This window comes from Fistularia commersonii, chromosome 33 (assembly GCF_037954325.1).
Source record: "Fistularia commersonii isolate RoL2024-O1a breed Wild chromosome 33, RoL_Fcom_v1.0, whole genome shotgun sequence".
Classification (NCBI taxonomy): Eukaryota; Metazoa; Chordata; class Actinopteri; order Syngnathiformes; family Fistulariidae; genus Fistularia; species Fistularia commersonii.
In genome coordinates, this window is record NC_141316.1 from 9470094 (window position 1) to 9482810 (window position 12717).

Here is a 12717-nt window from a genome sequence, read left to right on the forward strand (position 1 = left end):
TTATTGTGGGAGCCCACCAGCACCAGGGATGGCGTCTCGCGCTTGTGTGTGTTAGTCTACAAGTGCGCTTCAGCAACCATTCAGATACTTTGGCAAGCCGCGTTTGTGTGTTACATCCTTCACGGGTTGAGCGTGCATGTGTGTGTGTGTGTGTTTGTTCAGCGTGTGCTTCTTCATTTCTGAGAATGCGACTGCATACCAGTGCGCGATGTGTGTTTACACAGACATGTGAGAACAGTGTGAGTGTGTGCAGTGGCTATCCCCCTCGATAGTGAAAGCCGCAGCCTCAGACCACATCAGAGGGAGTGTGGGAGACAGAATGACAAGGCCGGGAAGCAGCCAGCGTCTGCCTGCAGCCACACACAGACGCGCCGACACACACACACACACACACACACACACACCGATTCACGCGTCCACGCATTTATCACACTTACCGATCCGCTTATTAACACGCTCTCTGTCCCGCGCTCTCTGTCGCTTTCACTCACCCTCACACGTCCACGTTTAACACCCACCGTCATTACACCGCAAGTCCTAACCGGCGGTCACCTCCCGCGCCAAGGATGCAGTCTGCAGCAGAGGGCGATGTTTATGTTTGCACACCTTCTCACAGGCGGACATTGACTGAGCGCCGGGCAAAATAGGCTTTCTACTGTGGATTTGTTTTAGCATCTCGCCGCGGCGCAACTGTCACTCAGTGGAGTGTGGGATAAGTGAAAATGAAAATATTTAAGAATTTGCCGTTTTGTTTACATCTGCCGGGTACAGAAATACAAGGCGACGCGTGGGCAAACGGCGCGCGGACTCCCACGCCGACGCTTTCAAAACAAAGACTCAAACGAGCTTTTATTTCCCGAGGAAAGACCCGCCGCGCGATTTCTCACGCTGACATGACACACACACACACACACACACATGCACAGAAAAGTGCAGGTCACCCGTGGGTGAGTGAAAGCTAGAAGCGGTGTTTTTCCTTGTGGTGGACACACATCAATTTCAAGGAAATTGCCCGGCCCATTATTGGAAAGTGTTACCGGAATGTCAATTAAGGGGGAAGTTTTTAACCTCGCACCGCACAAATAAACAGTCTGCCCCGCTCCCCCCTTATTAAAGGCAGTGTCAGCGCAGACAGAGAGTCTGGAGGGGGTAGAGGGGAGCCAAGGAGGGACGGAGGGAGGCAGCCATGGAGGAAGGGAGGCCCGGGAAAAGGGAGAAGAGGAGACGGGAGATTTGGTGCTCTCAAAGAAATGCTTTTGGCCCACCTTTTGTGCCTGAGGGCCATAGACCCTGAGAACCACTCAAAACCCAGGCCCTGGCCCCGGATCAGGCCCACTTAAGGTTAACCTCAACAGGCAGGGATCTGTTTGACAACTGGTTGGATCCCGAGGTGCAACTGCAGCAGACCGATTAAGGGGGCAGGTCAGCGGAGGAAGGAAGGAGAGAAAGAAGAGGGCACTGAGATGGAGATGGGAGACGTGAGAGCTGCAGGGGAAGAGAGAGGACGGAGCAGATGGCAAATAGAAGCGCGGGAGAAAAGAGGTGAGGGAGCGCTGTAAAATTAATGTGTGTTTGCCGGGAGGGCCGATGAAGGGGGGAGAGCGAGGGAGGAGACGGGTCGGGGTCGTCGATAGTTTCGAGGCGAACGGCGAATAGACGCTACAAAAAAAAGCCACCTTTAAAACTCAAAATCGGCACACCTCGGGATCGCGTGAACTTTAAATGCCCTGGCGGGGGGAAGCGTGGAAGTTCACGTCCGGTCCGAGCAGACGGATGGGGAGAGATGCCGCGTTTAGGCCCGAGGCGTGAACACGTGAACGCTAGCGGCTGCCGTCGAAAACGGTTCGAGTTGGAATTTCGGCGAAGCAGCGGAACGTCAGCCCGTCTCTACGAATATTCACCGGTTCATCCGTTCGTTCTTTCCCTAGCGCACCTCGGACCGATCACAGGCAAACAGCCATTCACTCGTTCATTCACCTGTTTTAGAGAGACGTACTGACATATATCACCCGGTCACACATCATACAGACGTGCAACCATTCACTCATTCATTCACGTCTTCTAAATATCAACATTATTCACTTGTTCATTTACATGTCATATAGAGACAGACATCCATTCACTTATTCATTCACATGTCATGTATAACTATACATTCACACTCATTCATTCACTGGTCATATAGAGACAGGCAACCATACACGCTTTCATTCATTCATTCATTCATTCATAGGTCACATAGATATACATTCATTCGCTCATTCATTCACACAGCATATAAATATACATTCATTCACTCATTTACTTGCATGTCAGAGACATAACGCCATTCACTCATTCATTCACGTGTCATGTATAACTATACATTCACACTCATTCATTCACTGGTCCTATAGAGACAGGCAACCATACACACATTCATTCATTCATTCATTCACAGGTCATATAGATATACATTCATTTGCTCATTCATTCACTCAGAATATAAATAGACATTCATTCACTTGCATGTCAGAGACATAACACCATTCACTCATTCATTCATAGGTCATATAAAGACAAATAGCCATTCATTCATTCACACATCATATAAAGACGTACGACCATTCACTCATTCGTTCACGTCATATAATTGTACATTTGCTCACTTGTTCATTTACATGTCATTTAGAGACATGCAACCATTCACACATTCATTCACACATCATATAAATATACATTCATTCACTCACTCATTCCTGTCATGTAAATAAATAGCCGTTCACTCGCTCATTCACACAACCTATAGAAACACATGTCCATTCACTCATTCATTCACATGTCATATATAAATATGCATTCACTCACTGGTCATATAGATATACAACCATTCACTCCTGCATTTACACATCATATAAATATACATTCATTCACTCATTCACTTGCATGTCAGAGGCATAACACCATCACTCATTCATTAATAGGTCATATCAAGATGAACAGCCATTCACTCATTCATTCACACGCCATATAAATATACAAAAATTGACTCACTCATTCCTGTCATGTAAATAAAAAGCCATTCGCTCGCTCATTCACACGCCCTCGAGAGACACATGTCCATTCACTCATTCATTCGCATATCATAAATACATATACATTCATTCGTGCAACTATTCACTCGGTCATTGGAGGAGTTCCAGCATTCACCCTCTCATCCACACCTCCAGACAGATCAGGGTCTCTAATGGAGATCCTGCATGTGTTTGGACTGTGTGAGGAACCCGGAGAACCCTGAGGAACCCCACGCAGACACGACGGAGAACATGGAGGCTCCACACAGAAAGGCCCCTCTGTGGGAATCCAACCGGGGACGTCCTGGTCGTCTCCAGCCGGCCGCCCGTGAATAAATATGTATATACTTTTAAGCCAAAGCTACGGCAGAAATCTCCCACCTCTTCATGTTACGGATCGCGGATCGATCTCAGGATCTCCCGTTTGGTTAAAACCGCCATGTGTTACGTGATATATAGGAAGAGGTTGCGCAAGATCCCCGACCCCGAATTCTGACGGCGATCCAAATCCTCCGGCGTCCAAAGGAGCCGAGAACAATCGAAACAAACGTGGAGTCGACCCGGCGGCTCGGAGGGCTAATTCACAGAGGTATCTTCTGCCGCCACGCCGCTCGCCAGAGCCTCGGGAGCGACACAGAGCGTGCTCGCATGGCTCCGCGGGGTCTAAGTCTGCGAGCTCACAGGCATGTGAAATGCCCTCGCATAGCCGGTGTGTGAGCCTCTGTTTGGAAAAGGGCTTGCTAAGAGCCCCCATCATCAAAACAGACCAACAGCTGCTCAGAGGCTGCACACAAACTATGCAATTTCTCCTCTCAATCTGGACGGATAAAGCGCGTAGCGGGATAATCACGCGTAACCTCTTAAAATATGCCACGGCGCATAGCTCCGGCGGGCACATGGTGTCCTGACACACACACACACACACACACACACACATACGCAGGGAGTGTATGCACAAATAATGCACAGAGAGGAGAAATATTTATTATGTGTTGTCTTTAGGGGAGACGCAAATCCACCAGGTTAATGAGCTACGCTAACTCAGCTACGTGGTTAATGAACGCCTTTTCCAATGGTTACCGACGGCAACGCGGGTGAACCACGGGAAGCGTTCCCGCGCCGTTTTGCCTTTCGGGGGTTTTGCGTGTATGCACGCGTGTCAAGGAAATGTCGACCGTGTGTTTTCCCGTAGAACGCGCCGACACTCGGCGGCTAAGCTACCGCTAGCTGTCAACATCGTGTCCCGATGAATGCAAGTCAATGGGTCATTTTTTTAACCCAAATCCCAAACACCCCCACATTGAAGCACAAAACCCCCCGAAACGTGCCGATCGGAACGACCTCGGCACTCTCCCTCCCCCTCCCGCCGCTTCGCTGACCGTCAAACCGGCGTTCGGCGGTGGAATGCAGAGCAAACAAAAACACTGCTGTTTTATTTTCACAAAGTAGCCAAGGGTCTGGCTTCTCTCTCTGTTTTTCGCCCGCCGCCATGCATTCCAATAAAAGTCTATAGATAATGAATAGTAGGCTGTCCGCAGGCCAAACACTGGCTCACATGGCAGTTGGGCCTGCACACCACGCTGTCTGCATCTTAGTCATCTCAGGATAAATGAGTCACTAGAGAGAAACCTAAAACTACACCCAAGCAACAGTTCAGCCACACATTCGCGAGGCTCGTCGCTCGGGGTTTCTGCTGCGCGGCGCTCTGCTGCCACCGTGTGGACGGCGACCAAAACCACCCGGCCAATGCAGACAGAGAGGTAGAATTATTCATTTCTTCATGATTTATACATTTTATCCTGCATTCTGGGTTATAAAGCCCACCCCCGCTGTCATTGGGTCATTGGTTCGCTCCATGTATCGACACAGAAGCCGTTCATTCCCAGGTCATAAAGATACAAGCAACCAAACATCATCACCTTCTTCAAATATTTGCCTTTTCTTTTTGGCCAAAATCAACTCCTTATTCAAGATGTCGAGGTTCTCTTTGGGAGGGAAGAAGACGGATAGGATCAGGAATGAGTCCGTCAGAGGGACGGCGCTTGTTAGATGTTTTGGAGAGAAGAGATGGTTGGGTCTCGTACAGAAGAGGGATGCTGGAATTGGAGGTCTAGAAGAAGAAGACCAAAGAGAAGATTGATGGACGTCGTGAGGGAGGATATGAAGTTAGTTGGTGTGAGAGAGGAGGACACAGAGAGTAAGGTTAGCTGGAGAAGAAGAAGAAGAAGAAGAAGAAGAAGAAGAAGAAGAAGAAGAAGAAGAAGAAGAAAATTGAATGTATGGCTCAAGTTTTCAGACTATTATTTCAAGAACCCGACAGAATGTGCAACCATTCACCTTCTCTTTCTGGATTCAGGTTCTCCACAGAACCTCCTGCATGTATTTGGACTGTAGGAGGAACCCTGAGGAACCCAATGGAGACACAAGGACTGTGGAGACTCCACAGTGGAAGTTCTCCTTGTGGGAATCCAACCCGGGACCTTCTAGTGGTGAGGCGGGAGCGCCGCCGTTCAGGTAGGATTTAACGCTTTTACATTCAACCCAACACACTGAGAAGAAATAAAAATCCTCCGAGGAGTTGAAGGTTCTCGTCCAGCTCAGAAGAACCCACAATGTTTACATTTTTGCAAGAGAAATAGCTCGTTTTGCCCCGAAGGCCCGAGTTACAAACTTAAATGGAGCCGAGGGAGACGCATACGTTGCTTTCTGAGTGAAACCTTTAATCAACTTGGCACACACACACACACACACACACACACACACACACACACACACACACATCAAACCAATTAGGAGTTGTTAGCTGAGTAACCGCAGGAATTTCAACAAAAACGTCTGCGGTCCAGTTCCAATTATCCTTATGGGGGCAAAGATAAAGCCGGCATAATGGCAGAAACAGACGGCGAGAGAAAAAGAAAGAGCGGCGGCGACATGAAAGCGGTTGGATGTTTTGCCGGGATCGGCCGAAGACGATATCAGAGCGGAAAAAAAACAGCCGCGATCACCGGTCCTTTCCGAGCGCTCCATCAGGGGCCGCATCACAAGGCTAATTACACCGGTAATTACGGCGCCGATGTCGAAATGGCCTGAGGGTTGCATCCAGTTTCCACGGAGGCCGCTGGAAGTTTGCGGCTGAAAAAACGGAGCGAGGAGATAGTCTGTCCTTGTCGCTGACAGGGGGGATGCACGCCGCATGACAATTGGCGTTTCATCGATGGTGGCGCTCGGTGTCCGACGGCCTCCCAGCAACATGAAAATACCCTTTTTTTTTTTAACCATCTCCTGCCATCTAGTGGAGAAAAGCCACAACAACAACAAAAAAAAGAAGCCCACTTCTCTTACATCCCTTTACTGAACGGGAGAGTAGACCGCCGAGGTGAAAGTACCGGAAAGACGAAACCCGGGGAGGAGGTGATTACGTCTTCAGGTATTTGAAACGTGATGGTTGTGTGTTTCTAGGTGACGTGCAGTCAGGGGAGGCAGGAGAGGCCGTGCCTCACTTGCCAATCTCGGAAAGAAAAAAAAAAGTAAAATGAAAAGAAGAATGAAATGGTTATATTTATCAGTGATTTGCGCTATAAAGGTATTTTTCATTTAACTTTACCAGTTTTAGATGGATTTTTACATTTACTGTATTTTCACATTTACTGTTCAAATACTGAGAAGAGACCTGTTGGGCTTCAACATAGATTGCGCTATGACGACTGATTGCTGGTAGCTCTGCTATGACCATGTCACTATTAATATGTTTAAACATATTTGCTATAGGTACTACATTTCCAGTGTACAGTGTTTTTTGTCAACAACTGTATATGTGTCACTAGTTTCTTGTATGAAGAGCCACTAAGTGAGGCAGGCAGTTCTACTGCCTCACCTGCCTCACCAGCCATGAACCTCACCCCACCTCATTGGTCCAGGGTGAACCCGTCTCTCGACCAATGACAGCAGGGATAGGCTCCAGCTCCCCGTGTGCAGGGGAAGCGTCGGAGACGACGGACAAATGAATGAATGCAAATCAGATACCCGAACACCGACCGTTTTTCGGCCGGCGCTTCCTCCGCGCTCTGCAGGCAGAACCTCGGCAGACATTCGCCGCAGCCGCTCATTGCTAACATTTCAGGCAGATTTGCATTTTTAACACAGAGGACACACGAGGAGAACGCAGGAAGCCGACACCGCGGGCGGGGAGGGGGGTGATTTATGCGGCCACGGATAAAAAAAATGGGCAAAAATAAAAGAAGAACACAAGAGGGGGGATGCCTGGACACCCGAGGAGACCATTATGGGGGATAATTAACTTTCAGAGCAGTCCATCCCGGCTGGAGGGACAGGAGACGGCGTCCCTGACGTCTCCACACGTATTGTTTCTGTTTGACGGTTGCCGTGGCGACAACCAGACATTCACAGTTTTATATTTGTATTGTCCAGGACTACAGATGGAAATTAGCTATGAGCTATAATCCGGTACAAAAATCTCTGCCTCTGCGCTTAATGTATTTGTACACTGTCCTAATAAACTTCTAAACAAACAAACAAACAAACAAACGCTTCGGTTTCGGCAACGCCAGACTCGGCTCTCACCCCGAAACACAAGGCGAAGGTCCTCAGGTCCACCGTGGACTCCATGCTACCGCCGCCAGATGTCCAAAGAAGGCCTCGCCTGAAGTCGTCCGCTACGGGGATTAATTCTCCCGTCTGACGCCACAAACCGCCTGATAGAAATAGTCCGATCGGAGCGATGGAATATCTGCTGCGTTCCTGCTCCCTGCCTGAAGCTATCAGAGATGAATTCCCCGCTCGCCCCCCCCCGTCCTCCCGCACCTGTGAAACCCGAGAGTCAATTACACGACCCGGGCTGCTAATGAAGTCTCGGCTTACGCCGCCTTTTGACAGGGACAATACGGAGGCCTTGAATCTTTAATGCACCCTCTCCGAGCCCGAGACTCCCCCCCGTTTCTGGGCTCTCGGCTCCCCTGCGGATCGGCGAGCCCGATCCCATCGGGTCAAACGCAACTTACGGGATGATTTTCATTTGATTTGTGTGTCTGCGTGTGATCGGACTCACGAATTTCCTCTTCAGCTTCCCCTTTCCCCTGAGCGCCGCCTTGCCCTCTGCCGCGGCGCCCGAGCCGTAGTCCGAGCCCATGTCCAGGTGGTCGTCCGCCGAGACGCTCTTGCGGAGGTAGGCGGCTCGCGTGCGGAAGTGGGAAAAAGGCGACTGAGGGCGCGGGCGGGCCTCCGTGCAGCCGCCGTGTGCCGGCTCGTCGTCGCCGTCCATGTCGTCCTCCAGACGCCACAGCTCGCCTGGAGGGAAGAGGGGAACCGGGGTCAGATTGAAAACAGCGAGGTTCATGGCTGGTGAGGCACTGACTGTACACGAACATATGAAACCGACAGAGTAGCTTGTTCACCGTTGGATTGGCAGCCGTCGACTGGATCTGTTTAAAATCACAGCTTTCTTCACACATACATATTGTGGCACGCCAAAAAACACATTTGATTAAAAAATAATTATGTTATCAAGGAAAGGAAGGGAGGACAAAATAAACGGATGGCTGTATTTGACTTGCTAACTTGCTGCAGCCGAGGAGTCCCAAGAAGAATCCCTGGAATCAGGAGCGCCCCCTACCGTGAGGCAGGAGAACCGCGTGCCTCAACTAGTACCGCACATACATACATCTTCCCCTGCTTCCCCTGGAGTCGGGTGGCAGGGCAGCAGCCGGAGCACTGAGTCCCAGACCTCCCTTTCCCTCAACGCTTGGTCCAGCTCCTCCCCAAGGTGTTACCGGGCCAGCCTGGAGACACAGTCTCTCCGGCGTGGCCTGGGTTTTCCCCGTGGCCTCCTCCCAGATGGACATGTCTGGAATACCTCCCTGTCCAGGAAGCATCCCGAGCAGATAATCGAGCCACCTCATCTGACTCCATCAGCTCTACTCCGAGCTCCTCCCAGATGACCCAACTTCTCAGCCCATCGCTGATGGAGAGTCCGACCACCCTGCAGAGGAAACTCATTTTGGTTGCTTGTATCCGCCATCTCATTCTTTCGGGCACTACACGCAGCAAATTGAGAGCTTGGCCTTCTGGCTCGGCTCCCTCTTCACCACGACGGACCGGTACAGAGTCGGCATCGCCACAGACGTCGCACCGATCCGCCTGTCCATCTCCCGCTCCATCCTTCCCTCACTCGTGAACAAGACCCTGAGATACTTGAACTCCTCCAGGACCTCTTCCTGCTTCCGATCAAACTCCGGTGGGCTCAGATCCGGTGGCGCCGATCCTCATCCTGCGAACCGTCCCGGTGAGAGCTGGAGATCGTGGCCCGATGAAGCCAACAGAACCGCATCATCTGCAAAAAGCAGAGACTCCATCCTGCGACCACCGAGCCGGATCCCCTGGACACCCCTGGCTGCGCCTACAAATTCTGTCCATAAAAGTTAGGAGCAGAATGGATGACAAAGGGCGGCCCTGGTGGAGTCGAACTCTCACCGGAAACGGGTCCGACTTACAACCGACGATGCGGACCGAGCTCTGACACCCATCAAACAGGGACCGAACGGCCGGTACGAGGGGGTTCGGTACCCCGTTCCCCACAGGAGTTCCCTCGGGACACGGTCCAATGCCTTCCCCGGGTCCATAAAAGCACACGTAGACTGGTCGCGCAAACTCCCGCGCCCCGTTGAGGACCCTGCAGAGGGGATAGGGCCGGTTCTACGACCAGGACGAAAACCACAACGCTCCTCCAAGGTTGACGGACCCGGCGGACCCTCTCCTCCAGCACCGCTGAATAGATCTTACCGAGGAGGCTGAGGAGTGTGATCTCCCTGCAGTTGGAGCACACCCTCCGATCCCCCTTTTAAAAAGTTCATATAAAAAAAAGTGTTTAAACATTTTAATTTGACATACGGAGAGACGACATACGGTCTTAGTGCCGAGCATGCCAGCAGTGAGCATCTATGTCGATGCTCAACGGTCCGTGGCCTCATCTAAAACTGGTGAAGTTAAATAAAAAAACACCAGTATAGATCAAATCACTGATAAATATAACCATTTGATTCTTTTTTTTTTTTTAATTTACATTTTTAGTCTTTCCACATTTGGCAGGTGAGGCACAGCCTCTCCTGCCTCCCCTGACCTCCCCTCACTGGACTCGACTTAAATCCAGAAAATAGGCAATTTGGGGTTTAGGGTCGATCACAGGACCAAATATAAAGAATGTAACCCTCTCACTCGCACGCCTGGACCATTTATATTCTTTGTAATCATTTGTGACTGGCTGCTCCTGACTCCAGTCTCCAATTTAAAGGTGAAGCCTTTCAGAACCGAGCATTAGTCTTAGCCCGACCGCTTAACGACTCTGTTATGATTCCCAAATGACCGCCGCTCCTGCCAAACGATGAGGAAAGAGCCAATTTGCCGGAGCCTCGTCGCTCTGACACGACGGCTGAGCTTCGGCGGCGGCTCGGCAGGCTAATCGCAGCCGACCTTCACGGATCCGACGTCGATCTGGCGTCCGGTCGGAGTCCGACGACTCCGCGAAACGCCCTCGGCCTTCGAATCCGCATGCAGGACGCGTGGCAAACGTCGGACGGCCCGCTGCCCTGAGGCCCGGTTGCGGAATTCGAGCGCGACGAGGATTCTCTCGCTCCACCTGGAGTCTATCAAAGGCGGGGGAAGCACCGGGGGCCTCACATTTCCATTATCTGAACAAAGTGGGGGACGAAATGAGCGTCCTGAAGACACGCCACAGTGCCACAGATGTGGTCCCAGGCGACGGATGTCTGCACAGTCACTGGAAAGCCATCAGTGAATAACAAATAACAGAATTTCAGCCCAACTCGTAATATTCACCTTTTCCATTCAGGATTTTGCCATCGGCAGTATTCTGGTTGGAAGAAGAATTTTTTGGCCATGATTCTCATTTATACGTTAATGTCGATCCACTTCTTTCTGCTGGTAATAAGTTTAATTAACATGACTCCATCGAAATTATGAAATGTGTGCATGAAAGTAACCTTTTAAAAAAAAAAAACTGAAATTTAAAATAAAAATAAGTACTTAGGGTCAACAGTGCAGAGTGTAGGAGAGTATGGGAAAGAAACGGGTCCAAGCAGGTTGGAAAGGGTGGAGAAAAGTATCTGGGGTACTGTGAGATAGAAAAGGGGTCCCCAACTCCGGCCCTCGGACCGGTGCTGGTCCGCAAAGAAAATCCTTTCTTGGTACAAATGTTTTTTCAGTGGACCTTCTGGAGCTTATTTTGAAAAACCACTGTTTCCGTCTTCGTCTTACTGCCGCACTTAATGCTGTAATTTCCTAATTGTTGTTTTTAGATTAGATACTGTGAACTGACAAAAGTTTTTATGATTTGAACCCGTGCGCCCTCTAACCGGTCCGCGAAAACATTTTCATGCGTAATAAGCGGCCGGGGGACCACTGCAATAGAAAAGCTTCGGCATCCCCGGCAACCCTGATGGACCTAGAAAAAGCATACGATAGGGAAGTCCCGAGGAGTCTGGAGTGGCAGAGAAGTATGTTACACTGGTGCAGGACATGTATGCTCGCTGGGAGACACTGGTGCAGTGTGCTGTAAGTGTAACAGGGAAGTTCAAGGTGGGGGTGGGACTCCGTCAGGGACCAGTTCTGAACCCCCTCTTGTTGGTAGTGGTGATGGACAGGCTGACAGATTTGGTTAGACAGGAATCTCCATGGACCATGATGTTTGTAGATGACATTGTGATCTGTAGTGAATGCAGGGAATAGGTTGAGGACAATCTAGAGAGATGGAGGTATGCTCTGGAAAGGAGAAGAATGAAGGTTAGCTGCAGTAAGACAGAATATATGTGTGTGAAGGAGAGGAACCCGGTGGAATGATGAGGCTACAAGGAGCGGAGATCAAGAGGTTGGAGGATTTCATTACTTAAGGTCAACAGTCCAGAGAGTAGGAGAGTGTGGAAAAGACGTGAAGAAACGAGAAGCGAGAAAAGTCTCAGGGGTACAAAGAGGTAGAAAAACAACAGCCAGAATGAAAGGAAAGGTGGAGGAGACGGTGGTGAGATGCTCGACAAACAGCGACAACAACCAAAAGATAAGAGATAGAGATGGAGGTCACAGAAATGAAGATGTTGAGGTTCTCTTTGGGAGCGACCAGGATGGAGAGGATCAGGAATGAGTCCATCACAGGGACGACACATGTTTTGGAGATCAAGCCAGACTGAGATGGTTGGTTCATGGACAGCGGAGGAAAAGTGAATATATCTGTGGACGGTTGCTGGAATTGGAGGTCTAGAGGAAGACCAAAGAGAAGATTGATGAACCGCCGTGAGAGAGGATATGAAGTTAGTTGGTGTGAGAGAGGAGGATCCAGAGAATCGGGTTAGATGGAGAAGGTGGAGATCCCTGAGGGGAAAAGCCCAATAGAGATGAAGACGAAGAACTCGACGTCTGTAAATCAACTATACATTTGTTTAAACGGCTTCACATCACAACCGAAAGTTGCGTCCGGCGTTTTTTAACCAAATATAACGATCATTCGCAACAACGGCTCGGTGAAAATGGTGATTTCTGTGTGTTTCCTGCGGTGGCGGCAGGGTTTTCCTCCGAGTGTGTGTGTGACATCAGTGAGCGTCTCTGCAGAAGGAGAGGACGCCCTCCCCTCCGTCCCGTCGCA

At 50.1% G+C, this 12717-nt stretch overlaps 1 protein-coding gene across 4 annotated transcripts in view; it reads right to left on the reverse strand.

Annotated features, from left to right (window-relative positions):
• ankfn1b (ankyrin repeat and fibronectin type III domain containing 1b) overlaps positions 1-12717 on the reverse strand; it is a 128118-nt gene that overhangs the window by 84023 nt on the left and 31378 nt on the right. For all 4 annotated transcript variants that reach the window (XM_086140686.1, XM_086140687.1, XM_086140688.1 and 1 more), the window contains one exon: positions 8119-8357. In XM_086140686.1, coding sequence (XP_085996812.1) covers positions 8119-8357 — 239 coding nt within the window. The remainder of the gene's footprint in view (positions 1-8118; positions 8358-12717) is intronic.